This window comes from Hetaerina americana, unplaced genomic scaffold (genome assembly GCF_022747635.1).
Source record: "Hetaerina americana unplaced genomic scaffold, ioHetAmer1.1.p SCAF_2, whole genome shotgun sequence".
Lineage (NCBI taxonomy): Eukaryota > Metazoa > Arthropoda > Insecta > Odonata > Calopterygidae > Hetaerina > Hetaerina americana.
In genome coordinates this window covers 10,494,450-10,521,534 of record NW_027286763.1, presented here as the reverse complement: position 1 = coordinate 10,521,534, position 27,085 = coordinate 10,494,450, and the positions used below count along the sequence as shown (strand labels likewise).

The 27,085-nt window shown below is 36.2% G+C and overlaps 1 protein-coding gene and 1 long non-coding RNA gene across 2 annotated transcripts; one reads left to right on the top strand and one right to left on the bottom strand.

Annotated features, from left to right (window-relative positions):
- Positions 1-24,014, bottom strand: LOC139687548 (2-aminoethylphosphonate--pyruvate transaminase-like). Its single transcript, XM_071584761.1, has 9 exons — positions 23,971-24,014; positions 23,710-23,855; positions 23,495-23,632; positions 19,400-19,500; positions 11,757-11,873; positions 11,127-11,412; positions 7,733-7,892; positions 7,052-7,212; positions 1-176 (listed from the first exon to the last, which is right to left on the bottom strand). Exons 2-9 carry the CDS (start codon positions 23,723-23,725, stop codon positions 28-30), a joined length of 1,128 nt encoding a protein of 375 aa, XP_071440862.1. The 5' UTR covers positions 23,726-23,855; positions 23,971-24,014; the 3' UTR covers positions 1-27.
- Positions 24,015-24,388: 374 nt separating this feature from the next.
- On the top strand, positions 24,389-26,441 carry LOC139687549 (uncharacterized). The gene is made up of 2 exons (XR_011700645.1): positions 24,389-24,737; positions 25,132-26,441. It is a non-coding gene; the product is annotated as an uncharacterized lncRNA (long non-coding RNA).
- Positions 26,442-27,085: the final 644 nt, after the last annotated feature.

The window sequence follows — 27,085 nt, the reverse complement described above, 5'->3', positions numbered from 1 at the left end:
TGAGTTGCTTACTCAGAGAGCAATAATTTATTTGATAGGAATTGGTATGCACATTTCATGAAGAGTCCTCTCTATGCATTTTATTAGATACCTCATATCTGGCGGGAAGAGGTGTCCTATGTTGCCAATCCGGAAACTGTCAGTTTTGGTGACTTTCCCTGGATATATCAGTTGTCCTATAAAGAAAGTACATTAACCAAGTTAGTACAATGACTACTAGCCTAAAGGACCTCATGATGAAATAACCTATATGAGAAGACAAATGGAATGGATTTCAAATCACAGCATATAATGTCAAACTGATATCATATTACCCCTAATAATAGTTAATAATCTTCAGATTTACAGATATACATGTTGATCTATTGTTTCAGTTTTGATCAATAGATACTGTAAGATGGGGTGACTTCAACCACATGGGATGACTTTGGCCACATGCACATTGCTCCACAAATTGAAACTTTGTAGGAAAATGTCTTAAATTTTATGAGTCAGCTATTCATGCCCACCTCTTACAACATTGCCAGGATATATTGCTGGCCTTCAGCAATAGTTATGGCGCACTGTATTTTGGAGCTTAATTGTAACTCTTGTACTATTGAAACAAGCGTGCAAAAAACCTCAGCTGACATTCTTTCTGCTAAATTCAGGCAAGAGAAAATGATTATATAATGCAATTATTTCATTCATAACCAAATTATAAAAAATGTAAGATGGTTTGATCAAAATTGGGATATAGCAGCTTTTTAGGAAAAAAATTGAAATAATATGGATTGACTACAGCCATGCGGGGATCGAGATGGTACTGGCTTCCCACCCAGAGCCTGGGTTCAAATCCTGGCAGTGTTGAATATTTTTCAGTGGTATCACGATCGCTACTTGCCCTGCTTTGTGGAGGGCACTCTGAGTGAGTACACCATCCTTCGAATGGGACGTTAAGCTGCCGACCCCTTGGCGCCTTTTGTACAGAGAAGGCTAATGCCGACGCCAGGTTTCCCTCCACCCTTTCCTGTCCATCCCTAATGGCACAAATTACCTCAGATGTTGGTCGCCTCCCCTAAATACTGCCACTACTATTACAGCCATGCCCAGGTACCATTGTAAAGTCTATGGTGGGTGCAGCTATACTAAGGTAATGAAGAACATCATAAAGCATATGAGCCTGAATGGAGTATATGAACCTGAATGAAGTCAAGAGAGGGAAAATGACAATCCAAAGGGCACTAGAGGAGTACCAGGCCCTAAGGAGCACTCAGCAACATCAGCTTTAAGGAAAACGCCCGATGAAAGTCAAGAGGTCAAACATTACCCCACTTCATCATGAATAAGAGGTAAAATTTGTGGATTGGGTCTAAAAGCATGTCAAGTTGGGGTTTCCAATAAGTGTTTGTGATACACAAATAATATTTATAGCACAAAAATATTTGATCACTAAAGAAGTAACTAAGTGTATGAACAAAAATTGGCCAGGACTAGATTGAGTATGTGGTTTCATGAACAGAAACAAAACACATATGCTTAGGTTTGGAGACAATCTTAAAATTGTTCCAGAGGCAGCGAATAGAGATTATTTTAATCATTCAGAAGTGTCATTATGGGGAGCCTCCATATAATATTTTTGTACATGACAAAACCAATTTTGTTGTTGATTCTGGAAAAACCAAATCATTAATAAAGGAGAAAATTGCATCCAAATGTTGTGAAAGGTGCTTTAGAAGTGAGCATGTAGGTCCTGATGGCTGTTTCTACAAGTGTTGTATTTTTGCCTCCATACGTACACTGCAAATAAGAGAGGATAACTCTCCCCTATCGGGATCCAAGGAGGAATTTCTGGGGGTCACTACAACAGAAATACAGCTGGGTGGTTTGACAAGGTGATTTTTGAGAATCAGTTCGTCAATAAATGTTTGCCTTCGAGAAACACCTTTTCACCCTAAAGTATTGTTTGGAGACGATCTCTCCATCCATTTGTGAGCAAAAGTTTTTACATTATGTGAGGAATTTGATTCAGTTTTTACTATGCGTTATTTTACCCAAACTCAGCGCAGCTCTACCAAACTTTCCAGTGGAGAAAATGCCTTGACAACTGGAAAAAAACAAAATTTTGGTATTCTACTCAACTGTCAATTCCTGAGAATGCTGAAATCAGCATTAGAGGAGAATCGACCATCCCTTATGGATAACATTTATACCAGGTGAAGTAAGGGGTACAGGAATGGTGCCTTTCAATCTGAGAAAATTCCCAACAAAATTCCAAATTTTGAGGAGTCTACACAGACCCAAGAATCTAATCAGTCTTGAATGAATGCATTTGTTCAAATTCTTCAAGATGCCAGGCTATTGAAAATCTCTGCATAAAATAATCCTGGAAGAATACTGTGGGAGTGCTGGAAATTATTTTAGCGCAGGCGTTGCTAGTAAATACTAATGAAGCACATATAAAGCGTTTGAATAAAAAGCAGATTCATTCGGAGTGCTGGAAATTATTTTAGCGCAGGCGTTGCTAGGAAATACTAATGAAGCACATATAAAGCGTTTGAATAAAAAGCAGATTCATTCCGAGTGCTGTGGATAACAGATCAAGGTCAACGTGGTAAGATATATGCCATGGGCGCAATGTGCACATGAGGGATGAACACTCGGCTGGGGTTGAGACGTGACTCCTTCCGCATGGGTCAAAATGCCTCCTCATGGGTCATGCCTAGGGTGACACCTCGTGGCACACCCCTGAATCGAACAAACAAATGAACCGCCACATCAACAAATGAACCGCCACAAATACCTGTAGTAGCAGGCAAGTGTCTGCATATGAGGCATTGGAACAAACTCCAATGAAAATAGTGGGGAAATGGGGCCAACCCAACGACAGGTACTGTGGTGGGTGAAAGTTTTAAGTTGCCTTCAACATGTAGGACAGGCTGGCCATTTTTTTACAAAGGATTTGCAACCAATAAGCGAAAATTTTAGGCAAAGTAATATCCACGCCAGAAAGCGATTCCATCAGGGTTTCTTTTGAAAGGACACACTAAAATATGTGAAGAATACTTATTTTGTATTCCTGGAAATTGAAGACACTTTTATTAATGAATCATACGGCTCATTAAACTAAAAAAAACTAGAGAAATTAGAAGAGAATGACTGGTTTTCTCAAATGCGCAGTAAGAGAGTGATACAATGTCGCTTTTTAAAATTTTGAAATAAAGTGGCAAAAATGTTGTCCGGGGTCTATTTTAAAAATATCTCCACACAGAGAAAATAAATAACGAATTTATTAGGCAAAATGTTTTGTGTGGCAACCAAAGTTACTCCTTAGTGTAGGGTGACTTCAGTTACTACACTCTATTGTTATATTGTATTGAAGAAGTAGTGAAAAACTGTTAAAAAATGGCCTGTCACCTCATTTCATGATAATCATCTTTATTTTTTGGTTGAGACTGGAACTGATTAGCCTCTTTTATGGAGTGCCTAATTTACGGTCACTACTTTGTAATGCTACAGATGCAGAGTTTAGAAATACATGAGTACATGTAAAAATAGACAAGATGCAAAACAGACCCTAGGTCAGTACATTTTTAAGTGTATAAATTATACAAAGACAAACAGAATTACCTAAAAGAAACAAAACAAGGGACTATTTATTAATTCTATTCATTTATCTCTATATAAATCTCTCCACAAGGCAATGCCTTGACTAAAAGTGGACCATGGTTCAGGCAGAAAAGAGGTAAGGGATATTATTAAGAAAATCCAATAAATGAGAAATAAGCCTTGAGGACGTACTTTAACAGATCATTGGGGTATCTGAGTCACACAGACTGGGTTACATATGCTTTAGTTATGCTTTTAAAATGTAGTAGTTACATTTTGTCCCAACATGCAGCAAATTTTTGCACACCTTGGACATTCTTAAGTCTTCGATACTCAGATAAATCAAGGGTTCCCAATTTAGTCGAAATTGTCGAATCACCCACAATGCCTGTCAAAATAGGGCAATAATTTTAAAAAGAATCTCTTTGGTTCACCATATTGTTCCCACTCCATAAGCATGCCTTTTAGGACACCCGGGAAAAAGTGAACTGATTTGCATGGCTTATGTCTTTCCCTCTCTGCAACATTATACTGTAAAAAAAATAATAACAAGTTTATCACACAATGAAATGCATCACACCTTCCATGCAGAACAAGATGGAGTGGCAGCATTGGTTTGGGGGCAACTGTCAGCCCACTTGGGTGAACTGAAACACTTCATCCTTAGGGGACGGTTGGCAGGTGCTCATGATTCAAAACAATGCCTTTACCAGATTGTTTAATTCCAAGAGTGACATTTGAGGGCTTCTCTATCTTTCAAATGAATTCAAGTAGTTCAGAAGATGATGCCTTTGCACTAGCTGTAATTACAAGTTCAGGAGAGACAAATATAATGGTGTGGTTAAATTATATCAGCATGAAGAGAGAAATCTTTGGAGAGTTTTACCAATTATACCCTGGCTTACTCAAGGTTGGGCAATTTTTTAAATATTATTGAATGATATTCAAAAATTAGATCAAACCGTTCAATCTTCTGAAAACTAAGACAGAATGACAAATACTGCATTTCATTGAGCAGTAGTACCTTGTGAGGATTTTCTCCCAGGTGTTTTCTTTCTTCAATTGGTGGTGGTACTGTGTTCTCCCAAGTCATATAAAAATATATGCTCCAGGACATTTTCAAACAAGCCTTAATTATTCATTTCTTCCCTCTGAATAAACGTAATGATTTAGGATACAAAAATATAGCATACTTTTGGGTCTAAATATAAATGTCTTTTTATGAATAAAAGAGCAGTATATACAATCGCATTTAGTGTTGACTGCACAATGGATGAATTGAGACCAAGTGGCAATAGTGCATATCATGTCAAGTGTCTTCACCAAATGTTGCCACAGAATCATTAGTAATTGCTATTCTCCCAATTACTTCTGTCTCCACTAGAGAGAGCCACAATGTGCCAAACAAGAGAATGTTCTCCCAAGAAGTGTCACGAATTCCAGCAGAAGGCTCTCTGCAGGAAGGCATCACACATCCCATTGGGCACATTACCAATCAAATGCATGCATTTTTCTCCAAATATCTTCTCCAGGGTGTGAACCAGTTCCATGCTGTGTGCTTCAGCGGGCACAAGCATTACTTAGAAAGGTTGGAGGTAAATCCATGATGAAAACTCATTGCAAAACTACCTTAATTTTCACTTCATCAGTGAACAACACACTCTCAGAGACCCCATTTAATATTCATGTCATGTCTCACAGATCAACTTTTCATGACTGGAAATACACATACAGGGTTCGTCCGGAAAATAAGTGTACTGACTCCTGGGCTGGGCGCGCCGCTGCAGGCGCGCCCAGCACCGCTCTGGCGGGCTGCGATTGGAGGGGGGTATGTTGGCAAGCGACGCTGAAAAAGGCAGTCGGCTCTGAGCTGTGGTGTAGTGAGGAGCTCTGTTAATGCGAACCTCCACGCTCGACCCACGTCACGGAACACGATGCCAAAGCAGCGTTATTCCATCAAATTTGCAGTAAAGCTTGGGAAATCGTCTACAGAAACTGTCGGTATGATTAACCAGGCTTACGGGGAGTCAGCCATGTCCAGAAACATGATCTTTCGGTGGCACAAGATGTTCGTGGAGGGCAGAGAAGAGGTCGACGACCAGTCTTCGAGAGGTTCCTGATGATGCCTTCGCGGGAGCGTTCCAGGAATGGGACCGCCGCTGGAACAAGTGTATCGACTCACAAGGGTCCTATTTTGAGGAATATTAGCTTAAGATATGTAAAAGTGTAATAAATTTTTTTTCCTGAGCTCAGTACACTTATTTTCCGGACGAACCCTGTATATATTAAGATAATTAAAATAACTAATATAAAATCCTTTTCTTAGAGGCCATTTGACTGGTGGTGTCACAATAAAAGTGCTATTGAGGAAGGCGATGGGAAACCACCTCAATTATTTATCCCAAGAAAATACAGTGGAAGCGAATAAGAAATTGAGTCCCCTGGCAACTACGGGGCTTGTCCCATTGGGCCAAGGGTAGTGCCTGGCAGCAGAGAGGACAAGGCATCCTCAAACATTATAATAATAAATTCCTTGCAAAGCCACACAGAATAAGTGAGTGACAATATTAATAATAGATATAAAAGCAGACCCAGTCAATCTAGAGATAATCCAATGCACACGCCAACAAGCAGTAATAGGGGAAAGAAGCAGATAGGGTATTCAATCAATTGAGCAATACGATTCCAAGTGTACCCAGAATAAAACACTTGACAGAGAGAAAACTTTATTTACACCATTGGAGATGCAACAGGAATGGATCTTTACATCAAAGATAATCTTCTGAAGAAAGTTAGCAGTTCCAACTTTTTAGGTTTAATAAATGTTGAAAGCTTAAACTGGAATGAACATATTAGGTATTTAAGCAGTAAAATTTTCAGAATTTCCTATACCCTAAGAAACCTAGTGAAAGCTGTAGATCAAGCAGTTTCAAAAACAGCCTAATTTGGTAATTTCCAATCTCAAGTGTGTAATGGAATGATCTTTTGGGGCTCTGCTATGGGTGTCAAAAAAGTGTTTATCATGCAAAAAAGAGTACAAGTACAAGGCCAAAATTCCAAAAAGAGAATCATGTTGACCTCATTTTATAAATCTTGAAATCTTACCTGTCACATGTTTGTACATATATCATTCATGCGTGTTTGTTCAAGAAAACATGTATCTATTTAAAAAATGAGAGTATCCATTGTTATGCTACAAGACAAAGACAGAGGGTGCATGTAATACAGCAGTCCACATCTTTGTTTCAAAAAGGATCCCTTTATGCCAGCATACCATTAACGTGCCTCTCCCCATTGATGGTCACCAGCTGACCAAATTAACAATATTGGAGCTTTCTAAAGTTTTCTTATTATTGGCTATAGGAATTAATTCATGCTTATGAACACCAACTTACTGGCATTGACATATTGTACCATAACCCTACTTTCCTCTAAATACTTGAGTGTAGGTAAAGTGACCTACCTAGGTTGCTCAGTCTCCTGTAAAACTCATCAAAGTTAAAATTTGGATGCGTTGGATAGAGAAAAGAAGTAATGATGGCACCTTGCTTTTCCACAGTCAGCAGCGTTTTGAAGCCAAGATCCCTCATTCCACTTAGAACAATCAAACTGTTCTTCTTGTACCTGGAATACAGACTGGTATACACTTGTGTTCATTCTGCAACATGCACTCAAACCTGCTATTTAAGTCAACATATATAAAAAGACTGTCAATCAAGTCAACACATGTTAGAGACTGTAATAGAGGGGAGAATGTTAGGCAAGCAAGGAAAGGGAAGGAACAGGATAGGGATGTTGGACGGGATGAAGGGAGGAAGGAAGTACTCAGAGGTGAAGAGGGACCTGATGTAAACTAGGTTGCTGGATTGTATTCTTTTTGGAGTCACAAAATATTTATTTGGTAGTTGTGTCCATCCCAAACCTACCTTAACCAGTAGATTACTAAATAATAATAATATAGACAAAAGGTGAAACTTCACATAAGAAAATTAAATGGGATGGGAGCAATAGGTAAGAAAAGCTGAAAATGCTGTGTCACCAGATTCTGAGGGGCACCCTGATTGATATCTCCCTATAGGAAGAACATCTAACCAGGTTTCGACAAGGTTGGGGGAGAAGAAGGGCAAACGATGTCAGCACAAACCTCTCAGCTCGGCTGCGTATTCCTCCTTCAGCAGAGAGCTCTTGCAAGGCCCTTTGAAATGCTAGCAAAGCGTGGGTGGGAGGAGTGAAGCGGAACTGGCCATTCTTTTCCAAGCCTTCATACTGATCCACCAGGTCCATACTGAGACTCTTTGACCGCCCTGCAGGGGTGCAGAGAGGAGAACAACTATGACTAGCCCATCATATCCCTAAGGACACAATGGGAAAATCAATCGCATGGCAAGCACTTTTGAGGAGGAACCTGGGAAACATATTCTCAAAATAAATATACAATTTAAGCATTCAGATTATGTCTCCACTGGATAAGCCTGCACAGTATTTATTAAACAGCTGACACAAACTACAGCTTCTCATTTGCAATGAAGTCCACATACGTTGCATTATCGTTTCCATTTTTTTCAAGTGGAATTTTTATCTTTCAAGTTAATCCATTAACTAGAGGCAGCTCTTGGATGGGCTGTAAAATTATCAGAATACAGTTGAATTTTGATTTTACTGTATATATATAAAATTAAATTATGTAAAATCAAAATTATTTTCCATGATTATGAATGAACTGTGGTTTTCATATTTATGAAGGCGTAGCTCCACGATAATTCTTTGTAATTACTACTTTGATCACAAATGAGATTATTTAAGTATTTCTTCAGGAATTATAAATGGACATAAAACTTAAAAAGATTAACAAATACAAATGCCATTTCATGTGAAAATACAAATTTTGATGAGCAATTTAATCTAACTTCCAAAATGCTCTAGTAAACTAATTTAAAAAATTATAGGTGTGAAAAAGTATAGCTTAAAAAGAACTTGACAAAAAACAATAAAATTTCAGAGAAACATTAACAAGTAAAAAAATTCTATGTGGTTTCAAAAACCATCTCTTCACATAGAATGACAATTAAAAAAAATTATAATTTCTTTTAAAAATGTGCAAATATTTTTGGACTTTCAATTCCTTCATTTTGGAATTAACTAATTACATCTTTTCCAAATGCTCTTAAAATCATTTTCAATTTCATTTGAAAGGTTAAAGGTAAAGTATGGCTTGAAGGATGTTTAATAGCTTCAACACGACTATACTGATCTAAAATTATCCTATTTTACTACTCCATTCATTCACTATACCAAGAAGAGGAGGTCATGACCTTGACCTCCTCTTCCTCACCATACATCTTTAAGGACACACTATTGTTATCTCTATTCTTAAAATTGGCAAACCAGCCAATGGATTCCTCGAAGCCGTTAATATTTATTTTAACAGAGATTTTTCAGCTTTCTGTGTCAGGATTGGATCACTTAGGGTGATGTTTGTATCCCAACATGTAAAAAAACACATCCTTGAATGAGTTGCAGTTTTGATTTTCTCTCTCCCTCTCAACATAGTTCAACATAGAGTTCACCCAGACATATTGAAGTGGGCTACCAATTCTGACATATTTTCCTGTTCCTTGTCATACTCTTCCATCATCTCCAATTCCTCCTTGGGGGAAACAGGCCTTTATGATTTTTGGCCAGCACTTCATCCATATTATGTAGATAACTTAAATAAATGAATACAACTATGGGTGGATGGAAAGAGAAACTCAGTTAAATACAAAGAAACTGAAGGAGTAAGCACTTCCTCATCTTGCAATTTTGTTTTGAGTCTACGGTTCAGAATCAGTGGCCCCTGATCTGGAGAAACCCCACCTTGGAAAACCCTAAGAAAAGTGATGGCATGTGAAGTTAACACATGAGGGTAATAAGGGGAAGCAGTTCATTTCCCTGAGCCAGTTATAGTTTCCCAAGAACATCTGGTTCCCAAATGATCACACAGTTTGGCTAAAGCTGAGGGCGCCCAAAAGTTTCACGTGGCATCAAGCCTGGACCCTTTAGGCAATGGTCCACAAGTAGTACGAAAAGTCGAATTAAAATGTGCTTAGAAAAAAATTGCAGCAAAAGATAATTCCAACTGCTGGGTGGCAAAGCAAAATCTTGAACTTGGACAATCTTAAACCTTTGCCATAGTCATGCTAGAAGTCTTGGGGAATTAGTTTAAATGCCTGAAAAGTTCAAGAGTTCCTTTAAGAGGTCGGGAAAGAATGATCACTTTAGACTCCATGAAGAGAGGTAGAAAGTATAAAGAACTGAAGGAGGAGATGGTTCTAATGCAAAGTATAGTCATATATGTAGAGTAAAATCTTAATTAATTTTTGATTAATTAAGAAAACATTTAGTGATTTCCTGAAATTTGATTTTGCACAAGAAAATAAGCAGTCCCAGGCAATTTCTGATTGTTCTTAGAGAATTATTATTTGAAAATAATTAATTTTTTGTAACATTTTAGCATTAATCTGTTTCGTTCCCCGGAAATGCATCATATTATTTTTATGAAAGTAAACACCAAAACTTAATGTAATTTTGGCATTGAGGGGAAGATCCTATATATATACCTATTCTGTCAAAGTATCATTCCATTTGCCTCTAATAAATTCTAGCATGCACTTTTTTACCATCATATTCTTGGGTTCATAGACTCACCTCATAATTTAAATGCAAACAGTTTTTCTTAACTAAATACCAAAAGCAAATCTACTAATTATATGAAATTTATTCCATTTTTTATACTAAGATCCTATTCCATCAAAAATACTAAAATACATACCTACTTCATTCATGACAAAAATGTTTTCTTCAAGTGTCATCATTATATGCCACATATTTTGAAATACATAATATTATGGCTTACAAAGTTGCCTGAATGTGAATCCTATTCATAGATAAAATTGAGAATCTGTTTCGCTTTAGTTGATTGGGATGATGAGTGCATTCATGATACCAGAGAAATTCAACATAACCATATGCTGCATGCCAGCCAACTATAAATGTTACTATGCAATCATGGACTGGGTAATCTTTATGCTGGCAAAACTTTATTTTTTCAGTGGATAATTTTCCCTAGGGTTTCTTGGAGTTTTCCAAGGAGGAGTTTCTCCAGATCAGGGGCCACCATTCTAATCTGAAGATTCAAAACAAAATTGCAAGATGAGGAAGAGCTTACTCTCCAAGTTGCTTTGTTTTGGTATCTGCATGCTGCTGGGCTGGTATGTAGTGAGCTTTAAACTTGCCTATCAAACCAATCTTTGGATTGATTACTGTGATTGTATTTTTACATAATAAGAAGATAGCATTTTTTCTCTTATCTACAGAGAAATTATCTTGTTTGAGATCATATTAGCTTCCTGTATTACTAACCTTTAGAATGTATCAATCTCTTGGGAACAAAACTATAATAGGCTGAGAAGAGAGCAAAGTCTCCCGGAGTAGAAATCCATTTTTGAGAAAACACGCACATAAACAAATAATCTTGTGAGAAAAGAAATACCACTTACCTCTGCACTGGAAAAGGACTCGTCTTTTGGCCAAGACCACTCCAAACCCTGGCACTCCTTGAAGGCATTTGTTGGCTGAGGTGACCAAGAAATCAATGTGCCCAGCCTCAAAGTCAATAGGAATTGCCCCAAAGCTACTCATGGCATCCACAAAGAACATGGCCCCTGGAAGAACTGACTTCACCAGAGAGCCAATTTCCTCAACAGGATTAATGATGCCACTGCTTGTTTCACAGTGCACTACAGCAACCAGCACATAAGCAGAACGTCTCAGAGTCTCTTGTAACTGTGCTCCCACACAAATGAAATGGAAAGAACTCATTAATGAAGGATGTCAGATGAGTTAAAATAATTTCATCTTTTGATTCTCTTTCATCCCTCCTTCAGATGAAACCCGGTTTACTCCATTTGCATAAGAGTTTTTTCAGGGAAAGGGAAATAACATGACCAGTCATTTTGTATGCCTCGATTAAATCATTCCTTTCCTACTCGAAATGTCACCTCATAAGTCTTACCAGAAACACATCATGGCTTCTAGGAAATATCTACTTACCTAGTTACATATAATCTACTTGCAGCATTATCACAAAACACATTAACTTCAAGATAAAATGTGAAACAAAAACTCACCAATGATAACTGCAATTCTCCATCTTCAGGGAATTCCAATATGTCAGCAGGAATTCGGGCGACATCACAAATCTTCTTCATTCTATTTCCATAAGCACCGTTGCTCAAAATAAGCCCCTAAACAACAAACCAATACTAATCAATAATTTTGGCAGTTAAATTGAATTACAGTTAATGCCTTTTTAAATTGACCTTTGCTGAGTTTCTTCTTATGCCCATCCCTGGAAATGCGATCATGCAAACACAAAAAAATATTGAGATGGAATTAAAACATGCTGACTCCTCAACAAATGACCAACTCTATAATCCCAGCATGCACAAGATGGAAGTACTTCACACCCAATTCAACTTCCAAACACAATGCATAACCAACATCACAGCAAGCTACAATAAAAATCCAAATAGTGCTAATTTTTAATGCCACGTCAAAAATATCCACCATGGTAATATCCATTATGGTAAAATTTTTGAAGCTATCATGAAAGATCAAATATGTGATTTTTTGAAACCAAATAATGTGTTTCCCAAATCACAGTGTGGCTTTCGAGTTGAGAAATCTACAATTTTGGCCGTAGAGTCCATAGTTAATTATGTCATTAATGCATTTGAAGAGAAGGAATCAGTCTCTGCGATATTGTGCTAATCATTCAATACTACCATCAAAGCTAGACTATTATGGTGTTAAGAGTGTTGCACTGAAACTAATGAAGTCATATTTGGATGATCGCCACCAATTGGTTGAACTTGATGGCTGTCGATCTGCAGCTCTTTAAGTAAAATGTGGTATCCCACAGGGCCCTGTGTTTGGCCCAGTACTTTTCATCATCATGATTAATGATTTGCCTTGTAATAGGGAATCTCCATCTGTTTTATAAGCTGATTACACCACTTTTGTGCAACACTGTCAACATTTATAAGATGCAAAGATACGATCTAGCGCTATCCAAAGACAGGCTAAGGAATGGTTTGATATTAATCATTTAGATTAAAATACTTAAAAAAACTCAGCATATTGTATGCAGTCTTAAACCAAAAATAACCAATGTTTAAACTGCTAAAATACTATTAATTTATATTGATACAAAACTTAACAGGGAGACCTACATCAGTCAGATCTGTAATAAACTGATTAAAGCTTTTATATATTAAGAAAGCTCAACTTTCTCATTTCAAATGAGCATCGTTTAAGACTTTACCATGTCTTCTTTCAATGTCATTTGAATTATGGTGTTGAGTTATGGTGTCATTCCCCACATGTAAAACAAATTTTGCAACTATAAAAGAGACCTCTATTCGTTGTCTTGCTAATATACCACTACGTGAATTCTGCAAACCCTTTTTTTATTAGGTATGGAATCATGACTGTATTTAGTTTACATATCTTTAATGCTCTGACTCATGTAAGGAAAATAGAAAATCTAGAAACTAACCAATTAAGATCTCATATCCAAAACTTCACAACAAGGGGTAAAGTGAATCTAAATATAACTCTTTGTAGACTGTCCTCTACTTACAACTCTTTTCATAACACAAACATTCGACTGTAAAACTGGCTGCCTATTCAGCTGAAATTGGACTGTATCCCAAATTTCAAGAATAGGGTACGTACCTGGTTACTTGCTAACCCATTTGACTTATTTGATGAATTCTTTTGTGACAATCTTCATCACATTTAGGGAACTAATGTTTATATATTTAGAAATATTTATATTGACAACATTTAATATGATTGTGCCATTTTTCAAAATGAATAAAGTATTATTACTATTGTTATTAAATTAAAATCAGCCACAAAAATAAGAGTCAATTACAAAAATGGTGCATTTCGTAATATCCATGCATTTATTGATAGAAACTTATATATTTTATCAAATGAGCACAAATGAATTGCGTCAACTGATACAATGCAGTTGATACAAATGCAATTAATTATATGTGACACATCTTTCCTGGGATAATAACTCCCCTTTCTTATTTAAACTACCTAGCATTATAAGTCTCACTGTGGTGATGAGGAAACGTCCTCACCTGCCAACTGAGAGGTCATGGTTCGATTCCTGCCTAGGTGGATTTTCCCCCACCAAGGGCTTGGGTGTCTGTAATTATCTTTAATGTAATATGCAGGGGTTAGGTGGCAGAAGGGACTATCAAAAGTCTCAATCTTGCCTCAATGAAGTCATAAAATAAAATAAATAAAAGTGGTTTTTCCTTTATAGCTAGTTAAAAATATTTATCCTAATCTTGAATTAATAAATCATGCATTTAATTTCAGATTTTACTGCCTGATCCTTAAGATTACTCTTATTTTTTCAATAGTTTTCCCAGTCTTATTATGCACAAGGATATTTTGGTAACCACAAGGCTGAAGAATTGAGCCATTGACTTTCTATTCAAGCATAATGCTTTTAATGGATATCTTCTCATGTGATATCAGAGTTTCTTTTTCTCCTGCTACCTAATCAATACGGTAACCACAAAATCATGCCTATTTGATAGTAAATGATTCTTCCAGATGCCTTACTGGCTGGAGGATTCTGGATTCAAAATCCTGAACCCTCCAGCCAATAACCAAACAGTCTACCAATAAATTACGTACTTAGGATATTATATCTACATATCAATAACTATAACCGGTTCAATCTAATTCATTTGCATTGAAAAAGGGGAGTAGGGTTGAAATATTCTAAGAAGTTGCATTTTGCAGTCATCAGATTATTTGTAAATACTTCCAAAATTGTATGAATATAGTATTTCATTAGTATGCACTGTTTATCACTACATAATGATGTTCCTATAGACTCTGAATCTTTTAATAATTACTTAATTAGTTCGGTTGACAATATTATAGCTGATATAAATAATATTAATCAAACCTCAGCTAACACTGCTAAAACTGAGAGTGATTCACAAAAAACGGAACGAGAGCTCGGAATGGCTCATAATTTACAAAAAATTAATAAATGAACTTCCACAAAGTTGAGGCTGAAACTATTGAACTAATTACAAAAAATTAGTTCGTGAATTGAATAGAGAAAAGAAAATAGCCAAAGATAGTTTTCTACAGAAAATAATCGGGATAGATAATGGAAATAAATTTTACAAGTACCTCCAGAGGAGGAAAGACAACAGGGAAAACATAACAGCTTTAAAAAAAGAGGATGGGACACTAATCGTTGATGATAAGGAAAAGGCTAATACGTTTAATAATTGGTATGCAAGTGTATTTAAGGTTATGGTAAATAAAAAGGATCCTGTAGATTCATCTCTGAATCAACAAGGAGGCAAAAAAATATTAAATACCAAAAGTATTAAAACGACGAGCGCAGAAATTTATAAAAAAATTATGAAAATGAGGGCAAACAAATCAAAAGGACCAGATGGTATCTCAATTGACTTGCTTAAATTGGGTGGTAGTGTAGTTTCAAATTATATAAATCATTTATTCAATGTTACCTTAAACAATAATGCCCTGCCAAATGCTTGGAAGGAGGCATATGTTACGCCAATTTTCAAAGGAGGAGATAAGGCACTAGTTGATAATTATAGACTGGTAAGCTTGACATCAGTTGTATGCAAGCTATTAGAAAAGATAATGGCTGATTATCTCTGGGACTTGTGGGAGAGTGAGAATTGGTTGTTTAGTCGCCAATACGGTTTTAGAAAAGGGCACTCTTGCGAAACTCAGCTATTAGGGTTCTGCCAAGAAATGTTCGACTCTATGGATACGGGAATAGAGGTGGATGCTATAATAGTCGACCTGTCAAAAGCCTTTGACAAAGTTGACCACGATCGCTTAATGCTTAAGATGGGCCAATTGCCACTACACACAGATGGAAGAGTAATCTCTTGGGTCAGAAATTTCATAGAAGGTCGAACACAAAGGGTCAAATTAGGAGAAGTGTATTCTGAAAAAGCAAGGGTAACATCGGGAGTCCCACAAGGAAGCGTACTTGGCCCGCTCTTGTTTTTAATATATATAAATGATCTCCCAATAAATATTAATTCTCAGATTAGACTTTTTGCAGACGACTGTATTATCTACAGGAAAGTCGAAAATGACAGAGACCGTGACAAACTTCAAAGGGACATTAATAAAATGGCAGATTGGGTGACAAAAAAAGGGATGGATATTAATGTTAGCAAATGTAAATCCATCACTTTTAGCAATAAGGTAAATGGAAACAATAGGGAATATAAATTCTCAGAAAATGTCATTCCTAGAAGTGATACTGTCAAATACTTAGGTGTATATTTAACTAAGGACTTATGGTGAGGGCTAAATGTGGAGTACATCTATAAGAAAGCTTTCAAAACTCTTCATTGGGTAATGAGAAACCTCAAAGGAAGCGTTAGAGCAACCAAGGAGAAGGCTTATCAGACCCTAGTAAGACCAATTTTAGAGTACGCTTCTCTTGTATGGGACCCTCATGAAGAAGGTCATATTAAAAAAACCGGAAAAGGTGCAAAGAAAGGCTGCCCGATATGTTCTGGGGAAGCATAGGAGGATGGAGAGTGTGTCTGACATGCTAGAAACGCTGGGCTGGGAACCTCTAGAAACTAGAAGGAAAGTAAGCAGACTTTGTGGAATGTTCCGAATTCTGAAGGGGGAGAAAGCTTGGGCAGATCTTAGGAAAGAGGCGGGGAACCCAAATTTTATAGGCAGAAATGATCACAAATTTAAGATAAAATGCCGGGCACAGAGAACAAATAAAAAAAAATTTTCTTTTCTAAATAGAACAATTGTTGAGTGGAACACCTTACCTGCAAAAATATTCGAGCCCTTTCCTAACAGGGTGCATACTTTTAAGAATAGATGTAAGGCATATATGTAATAATTTGATTGATGTGTGGTGTAATGTATTATATGTAATAGCTTAATTTTATTTTTAATTTATCTTTTTTTTTTCTTGCTGATTAATGGCTGTAAATGGGATGGGGATTCACTTGTTTTGTTAAAGAGATTTGTGTTTTGAAGTCTGGTTTTATGTACTATCTTTTGCAATTATTTGGGACTTGTGTGCCACCTGACAATGTCTATTAGCACATGTGTATTTTTAATAATAATAATAACCTATTATGTAATACTCCCACCACCAATTCTACATTTAGATGGAAAGAAGTTTCTCAGATAGATATAATTAAAGTAGTGAAAAAGTTCAAGAATTCTAATTGTAAAGATATGTTTGGGCTTTCAAATAATTCAATCAAATCTGTAATTGACTGGTTAGCATACCCCCTTGCCATTGTCATTAACTCTTGTCTCCAGTCTGTTTATTTTCCTGATCAGTTGAAGTTTTCCAAGGTCATTCCTATTCACAAACGTAGTGATATCAGTTCTCCAACAATTATCATCCTATTACAATCATTTCTCCGCTTGCAAAAACCATTGAATCAGTTGTAATTACCCAAATCCTGGACCATTTTGAATCTTTAAATCTATTTTCACCGACTCAGTTTGGTTTCAGACCCAACAAACTCAACTCAAGCCATTGAATATGTTATGAAGCAAATAATTAAGGCTTTTGAAGGTAATCAATGTTTGGCTCTCACTATGTGACCTCTCTTCGGCTTTTGACTGTGTTAATCACACAATTCTCATAAATAAGTTGAAATATTATGGTTTTAAGGATACTGAACTAAAATTTATTTCTTCCTACTTATCCGATTGTAAGCAGTCAGTGTATGTAAATGGTAAACAGTCCAAACCATCAAAATTAAATATGGTGTACCTCAGGGCTCTGCGCTAGGACCTCTTTTATTTCTGGTCATGATTAATGACTTGCGCCCCAATATGATTACTGACTGTGTCCTCTATGCAGATGATACTCCTTTTCTACATAGTTCCCCCATCATTCTGATGCGATGAATAGAGTTCCTATTATACTTAAAAAGGCACTGGATTGGTTTTCTGCCAACAATCTCCTTATGAATCCCGATAAAACTCAGCATCTTATCTGTACACTAAAATCTGCTACACCAGATAGTGTCCCAGTGAAACTGCTGGGATTTTATTTAGACTCCAAGTTAACATGGAGTGCTCATATTCTACACATGAGGAAGAAACTTGCACGAGCCTTATTTCTGCTCAGGAAATTGAAATTATATGTGAGTAAGGACTACTTAATTAATGCCTACTATGCATTCTTTCACTCACATATCACTTATGGCATTAGACTTTGGGGGCATGCATCTGATATTAAGCTAATCTTTGTGATGCAGAAAAAGGCAGTCCGTACCTTATCTAATTCATGTTCACTTGAACACTGTAGACCTCTCTTTTTAAATTTAAAAATTATGACTGTCTACAATTTATATATATTCTATTCATTAGTTCATGTAAAAGAAAATATGAGTATGTACTCCACTAGGGCTGACATTCACAGCCATAATACCAGAGCAAAGTCTAATATGGATTTTCCATACTGTAGGCTAGAAAGGACTTACAAAGTTGAAGGTCTACCTATCAAATTGTTTAGCATGCTTCCAAATTCTGTAAAGTCAGCCCGCAATGTGGGGTTCCGCAGGGTGCTGCGTGATTGGCTTACCTCCAATCCTTTATACTCAATAGAGGAGTATTATGAGCTCAACTTTACTAGCCTAAAACTTTAAGGTCTAGTGTGATTAGAATATTAGGTCTACAGGTATGTATACAAATATTTTCAATACAAGTATTTTATGTGATTGTATATTGTGCTGTATAGTATATTATCTATGAACAACTGTATGTTCCTATAAAAAAGTCACAATATATGTAACAAATTCTACAAATGTGAAAAATGATGACATCTATCATATGTGAATATGATTATAAGATGAATAAAGTATATTATTATTACTATAATTTACTGTATAATTTTTTGTGTGCAACTATATATGATTTTTGCATTATTCAACTGCCTGTACACTAATTTCTTCCCCATAATATCCTTTTTTCTATTTATTTCTGTCACATCCAGGTGATGCGTCTAAGATCACGTATTTTTACCCATTACCATGGTCCCTCGGCAAATAATTATTATTATCATTATTATTTTAGCATTACCATTCATACAATTGGCAGTTCCAGGCTTAACTTCTTGGAAAAGATGTACATTCAAAGTGACAGATATAGTGCATAAGATTCTTATTAAGAAGCTCGTTGCATTTTTTCAATTAAATATGTACTGTGGAACAGTACCATACCTGTCACCCTACTGATTATCCTACATGCATAATTGTTTCATAAATTGGTAATAATTTTGATAAAATAATAAAAAGTTACTTTGTATTCTTAATTTCATTAATATATATCCTGTTGAAAATATTACCATATTTTAGGCCATGCTTGGAAAATATCAATTCATTTTTAATGCCCTAGGATGAAACTCATGCTTTACATGCTTTTCTATGAGCCATTTGATTCAAAAAAGTTATGTTACTTTGAATATTTTTCTCAGGCTCCTTACATGTAGACAATTCACAGTAACTGCATTAGGGGACACTGGATTGACAGTGCTCAAGAAAGCCACCCACACTTCAATTACACAGGCATGGTGCAATAAGATTTCAGCCTCATTATGTATGTTCCCATGTTAACCAATAATTTAAAGTAGAATCGGACAACACATCAAACCCTTTGATATCCCATGGAAAATATTACATACTCTTCCATTTGAATCAGGTTGAACAGTCTGAAAGACAGACTCAACAGCAAAAGTACCACTCCCTTGAAGCAATACAGTGGTATATATTTCTGAGGAAACGCCTACAAAAAATATGTACATTTCCATCATTTATCAATTCATAAAAATGTCTCTAGCTTAGCAGCAACTCACTTTGATAGACCATTATTCATAATAAAGATAAAGACAATAGTGACTTTATGTACTGCCATTAAAAATGATCCATCCTCATAGATACACACACACACACAATTTTAATGTAAAATAGTCCCAAGATGCCTTTCAGAAAATAAGGCTGATGTTAATCCATAAGTTTGGCACTACAAAAATTGTATGTCATTAAGGGAATGTAAATGTATTTGAAAATTCATTGTCATTAATAGCATGGAAAAGGCAGTCTATAACACAAGGCATTTTACTGCACTGCCATTCAAGTGCTGGATCAAGATACTTACCGGTAAGTATGGTGATGAAATATAACAGATATTAATTTTATGTAAAACTTTGAAGAGTGTTCTGTCCAGAGTAATACTTTGTTCACGTAACTGAACCATGTCCATACCAAAAGCACTGGGAATAAAATGTGGTTTATAACCACGCAATAAACCAAAAGTTTTTCAGAAAGTCTTAACTGAAACAAAAAAATCATTTTGGTTGCAGGGTGCAAGCAACACAAACAGTTGAAGCATGGAATGTGTTCATCTAGAATAGATATATATGTGCATAATCCCAAATAAATATCCTTATTCAATACTCCATTAATGTTCACCATTCCTTCTCAAAGCATACATTGGTCATAATTGACATCATCTTTGTTTCCCATGTTATTCCTGAAAAAATAGATCCCATCATACTAAAGTTGGTGGTCATCACACAAGCTTTCCTGCTTTTTTCCTTCTCAGAAATAACTAGTTGACTCATATATTCTATGTTGCCAAACCACTATTGCCCTCATTTTCTTGAATTACCAATGGTTTATTCCTACATTTTATCCTTTTCCCATTTTACATCCTTCCTCTATCTTTTCAACTCCAGTTTTCTTTCTTCTACCCTTCCCTTCCTCTCTTCTTCGTGTTTCTATTACCTTTCCTTTTTCTTGTCCAACTGTCACCTTCACCATCATTATTTGTTTCATCCTCTTTTCATGAGAATATTTCCTCTAAGGCTTATTAAGGATAAGACAGTGGGTTTGTATGTCATTTGGTGTTAAATAACCAGACTATTGTAAGGAATGTGATGAAGATATTTTCATAATGAGATTTTATCAGTGAAAATTGAAGTGTAACAGTTTCTGGTTTAACTTTATGGAATTCCTTCATGATGATGGTAAAAAAAAATACTTTACGCTTCCACAATATAGATTTAATACTCCACATGATCATGGTTTCGATTCTACGCATCATCATCACCTGATGATGCACAGCATCGAAACCATGGTTGTGAAATGTTAAATCTTTATTGTGGAAGCGTAAAGTTTCTTCTTTACCCTCATTAAAAATTGAAATGTTTAGTTTTCAAATGCTCACAAGGGAATCATAAAGGCAATTTCTTCCAACAACACCTTGCCCCGGGGACCTATGTGAATTGATCAGGTAAGTCCCCATCATGAAAATAATGGCCACCCCATTCCCCTATTCTTCATATGAGCCACAGCGTTGCTTTCTGGTGAGATTTCCCTGGAATGTTACCAAGAACATAGCTAAGTGGTAGTCTCAACCACCATGTGCATCCAAAATACAGTGCAAGTGGCAGCATTGAGTTATTTTCATCATCATAGCAGATCGCCAATTCACCTCTTATGGCATTGGGAGCTATTCAGAGGGTGAGAGAATGAGAGTTGGGACAACGGAAACTGAGAAAAGAAGATCACTGACCTAATGATGCACAGTATAGCAACCAAAATATGGAAAAAATCACAACAAGTGTTTACAGCTGTGATGGCATCTTCAGTTACGCATTGGACCTCATTGCGAAAAACATTAACTAGTGACTTGATTTAACTGAAATATTTATTATTTTTACAGGTATTCTACATACTAACACAGATTTTGGATGGAGATAGACTAAAAAATTGTAGAGCAACACATTTCATTTCCTCTCCTAACAAAATACAACCTGGCAGATGACGCTATGGCACGATATTTGCACTCAATGAAGAGGGCAAATATCATACCATGTTGAATAACAATGGTGAAATTCTCCCTAAGTATGAAGGCAATGGAAAGAGATGGAAACAGTATTTGAGAATGTTTTGATGAAAAAGAAATTCATACAACAATGCTAGAAGAATTGTTGTTGATCAGAAAGGAGACAACATCTCAGGTCCAAATTTGATGAAGACTGGAACATGAAATGAAACAAGTCACCTGGGATCCATGGAATACATCCAAAACTAATGAAAATTTCCAGAAAAAGGCTTTGATGTCACTTCGCAACTAAATACTGACATGAGAGGCCCTCTGGGCCAATGGACAATAAGAATAGAATTGTTCCTATACCAAAAAAGGCTTCTTAATTTGGTGAAAACTTTATAAGAATGTCCGATGACCCATGCATCCAATTTTATGGCAAGAAAACTTTACCAAAGAATGGATAAAAGAGGGATCGAGTATTTAATTGTGGACTAATGTGGATTTAGAAGAAATAGAGGAACAATAGAAGCTCTGCTCTCTCCCTGACTAATGATGCACAAGAGAAAACAGAAAGATCAACCAATCTATGATATCATGCCTTTATTAACCTGGAGAAATCCTTAGACTATGAGGACTTGAATATGGTGTTATTACATGCCCCAAAAGAAATCTGAACAAACTAAAAAAGGAGATAGATTCACCCTATATTGAGAACAAGCAGCATGTAGTAAAAGCAAGGAAGAAGCTAAAATAGAGAACTGAGTTATGATTAACAATATGATAGGTCATTATTGTCCTTGATAATTATTGAGCACATTTATATGGCAATTAACTAAAGATCGAAGAAAATGTAAGAGGTGTCAAATAAACACATGGAGATAGGAAATGCATGTTGAGATCTGCAGATGACATAGCTGCATGTGCAGAGAAAACAGAAGACCTGACAAGAATACTAGCCATTCTGTAGCAGGAGATGCATAAGTACAACCTCAACATGAACAAGATTGGAGGTAGAGATGGAACAAGGAAAGATAATCTACATCAGAATGCAATGGCTAATGAAAGCAAGCTTTAAATTAACACCAAGACCTTTCACCTCACTTAGAGCAATAAAACAACATTGCTGATTTGAGATTAGGACATAACTGATTTGAGCCTACTCCAACAACTGCTGAGCACTCATGTAATTCAATTGCAATCTATTTAAAAATAGCCTATCACATATCTTATAGTTTTTATAATCTTTTACACTAAATAAACCATCATATTGTACACTAGACAAATCTCCACATCATCAGCGAAGTTGATATGAAGAGTGGGAATATTTACATTCTCAAAACACACTATTGACATGACAATAAAACAAGTGGCCAAGATATGACTTCTGTGGAACATCAAATCTAGTACAAAACTGGATGTTAAAAATTTTCTGCTAGGCAATGATTAAACATACTCTTGACACCAACTTCATTGGTTCAAATGTATATTCAGCTTAAATTTAGAGTATAGTATACTAGATTGAACACATTACACGGATTTAAGTAAAATGCTGCCCGGTGACCTATTATTAAGAAATGCATCAAGGATGGGGTCTCTAAACATTAATAAGTTTATCGAAATAGAAGAACCTTGGGTGAACACCGTGGTATAAGAACCAATAACATTTCAAAACTATAATATCATACCCTCAAGTACAATACTTTTAAGAAGTGTGGGAACTGAAGATTGTAAAGAGGTCTGCAAATTGACGTATCAAGTGTCGCCATATTTATGGGTGCTTTCAATGTCCAGGTTTTTAATAATTTGCAACCTAGGTATTGAATATATTATATTCAACTTAATATAGCCACATCCAGAATGTCTACATTTCATAACCCTCTGATTTGGTACCCGAGGACGCTCACGCCCGAACGTCCTGTTTAACCAGAGTAAGGAAATCACTTACCTGCGATTTTTAAAATTTCTTCGCGGACCTCTTTTACGATCGCAATAAATTCAGAATCCCTTGAACCGAAATCTCGAAGCATCGCCTCTTTCACTTCATTACTAACTCCCAGAGGTCCGGGAGTGAAGAGTTTTTTCTCTGTTAAAATAAATTAAATATGTTAGGAGCCTAAAAATCCAATTTTGTTAGACGTTCTCACCAATTCTCTCTCTCACCTTGGTAATTGTCCATGGCGGCTGGATTGCTTTCTTTGGCGGGTTGAGTAAGTTACAGCATGGAAAGGCCACGAATACAACAGCCTTTGAATTCAAATCCTTGGTCTTATCAGGATGCAACTTGTTTTTTTATTATTGTTACGCAACTTTAGTGGATGTGAAAAGACCCATATCGTGATTAGTAGGAAATTTCAATGCAGATATCTTAAACTATAAATATGGTCATTTGTTAAAATCATGTCTCAGGACTTGTAAAATTACCGTGGAGAGTTAACATAATACACCGAATAAATTCAAGCAAAGATATCTCCTTTGAAAACTGTACCATGAAAGAATAACAGCTACTCTGGAAGAGGTTGGCACCCATGTCACATACGGCCTTAGAGGATAGGCATATCATTACTATACATGAGTATTATAAGTACGAACATAATATGCATATTCGCCGGTGTGGATCTAGAATTACTCATGATGGAAGCAAAGCCTTCTCTGCTCAACAACAAGCCCTTAACGTTATGTACAAAGTACCAATCCGTACCCCTGGTGAACCTGTTCACTGCAGAAATTATTTTAACATTGACTTCTACATATGACATCACGTGTTTACTTCTTGCAAATGAAGTTGAGCGCGATTCTGAGAACTATGCAAGCATCACCATCATCAACGGCTGATTCAGGGCAATTCTATCATGTATCTCTCATTCAGAAGTAAAAGAAAGAGAATCATTAGTGTATGTAGTACACGAAAATATGCGGAACGTGTGAGAAAAAAACACAGGAATGAATGGAAATATACGTACTGTACTAATTCATCTAATATTTCTTATTGAGTGCAAGTCGAGGGTACCTGACCGACAGTTAATGGGATTTTTTTGTTTATTTTCGATTGGTGTAATTCATCAGCATTTCAAAGTGAAGCTGGCCACAAAATTAATAAGAAACAATTGTGAAGAGAAATTTAGCGAAGTGCTGAAAGCGACTGATAATTCGACAATATTAATTAGAACCTTATTTGAAGCAATTATTTTGTACGTATGTTTCAAAGTTATTAATTTGCTATACACTGATTTCATGTTTTGTTTCTCTTGCAGTTTAGGACAGTCAATTTTCTTAGTGATAAATTAGAGAGCAAATATTGAGAGCCATAATATTTTTAACTAATACCTATTCTGCGTACAAATGTAAATCATTGGTATCTGTTTATGATATTTCCATAACCATTCACAGAATATTTTTGACAATTACAGAAAAAATAGAAAAATCAATTGTAAAATGTCCAGTGTAATCAAATAGTTGTAACAATTAGCTGTCAAATAATGTATAATATTTTGTCAAAGTTGTTCAAAGGTTAAAATGAAAAATATTTAGGACAGCCTCCAGGCTTTAGATGACTCCTAAAAGAAACTCCCCTTTCTTTCACAGGATACAGAGGACCAAACTAGACCAGCTTTTTTTCATGTCTGAAAAAGTCTTGGATACAACCCTTAATTTTTCCACCAACATTGTGGAAGATAGTTATGCTGATACAGATGGGGTTCACTGAAATATGTATTGCTCTCTACAATGGCTGCAGCTGTTGGATACTTGACACCAGTTCTATCTTCCAATTTTATCTGAATGTTTCCAAATGCATTCGGAAGAATTTGTTGTTACTGAATGTACATCCAAGCTTTAACTGGCTGTTCCATTCACAATATAGACATATAAATGCATCCTCTTACTCTGCAAATTTCCACAACAGTAATGAATCAATAAATACTGACAAATCCTCGTGTTCAATCATTGTATCAGAGGAGATGAAGCTTTTTTAATTGTCATATAAACATATTTATGAGTAAATTTGGGGTCATTTGGTTTGTATAGGATGTTACCCATTTTCTTGGCACATTAAAGTGTGTCATGTAGTATCCTAGCAATCATCTCCATGGTTCCTGATACATTTATTTATTTTACGACTTTGTTGGGGCGAGATAAAGACTTCATAGTCCCACCTAACCCCTGTACATTACACAATTACAAACATCCAAATCCTTGGTGGAGGATAGGCAGGAACCCATCTAAGCGGGAATTGATCCCACAACCTCTGGGTTGGCATGTGAGGATGTTTCCATGCCACCATGGATACATATATGGAATGGTAGCATAGCATTTCTCCTCTGAGATCCTTTTTAGGTCCATATCTTGTATTTGTCTCTCCTTCCAGTTGTTACAATTCATGATCAATTCCAAATAGACCAAATTTACTTGCATTAAATTGTGGCCTTTCATCATTTATAACCAATTTGTGAATGCCCCATCTGGAAAATAGTGTGTACCATCACCTTCACTCTCATTAGTAATTTTTTCATTTTGTGTTGTGATCGGCATTGATGGGAAGGAGAGGGGTGTTAAGTGTCAGGAAAGGTGATTGTTGGGGCTCACAGTGGGGGGGATTAGGCCTTTCCGTGAAGGAAAGGGCTGCTTTCAGGATTGGGGAGAGGTATTCAAACAATGAACTGTTGACCAAATGACCCTTTGTCAAATTCTTTTTGATTTCCAGCTCTTCCCACTTGTCCATCCTTCCTGGCGGCTAGTCGTTGATCACAACTCCATCTCTTTCCCCTCCCTCCTTCCCCCCTCTCTCACCCACATGAATGGTATATAAATGGACCGCAACTTGACTAAATTGTACCTGATGATGATGCCTAAGCATTGCAACTAGCGGTACCAAAATAAAGAACAGTTGAAAAATACATTGTGTTCTTCATTTAATCTAAATTCTATCCTATTTCAAGGAAGTTTGGCCACTCCCAGGTAGCCAGCTAGCAAAGACTCTTTGGAATAACTAGGACAGTTTTGAGTAGCCTGATGCCCTCTGCTTGATTTTAGTTTCTCTAAATATTTTTATAATTCAATCTACCTCAGTATTCATTTTTACTACTCTCAAATGTCCTTTAAGGAGTATACTTGAAATTTTAAGCTACAACGTCATTGGGATGAGTTTTAACCAGCACAGTAATGTATCCATCAACAACTGAGTTACACATTACAAGCATTAGATCAATTTCGGTCTATTTGCTTTAAATGTTTAGCCAACGTCTCAATTCATGTCAAATGCCTACGTAAAAACTGGTAAAATGAATGTTCCATACTTAACATCATAGTTATAATTAGCTATCATCAATGCCATCTCTGTAACCCATCTGCAGCAATTGAAGTTGCAGCCTTAGAGGGGTTATCCATAGTGGCAAGAGGGTTACTATCCATTGTAATTGTAAAATTCCTGCCTCAGAGGTATCAATCATATTAATTAAATGAAGAATACATTGTATCTTTCCACTGTCCTTTATTTGCGTACAACTGGTTTCAACGCTCAAGCGTCATCATCAGGTACCTA

Coding starts and splice junctions, on each gene's coding strand:
- LOC139687548 (XM_071584761.1), bottom strand. Junction 11,413..11,756: donor GAGAATTGCAGTTATCATTG/GTGAGTTTTTGT, acceptor GTGGGAGCACAG/TTACAAGAGACTCTGAGACG. Junction 7,893..11,126: donor AGTCCTTTTCCAGTGCAGAG/GTAAGTGGTATT, acceptor GCACCCCTGCAG/GGCGGTCAAAGAGTCTCAGT.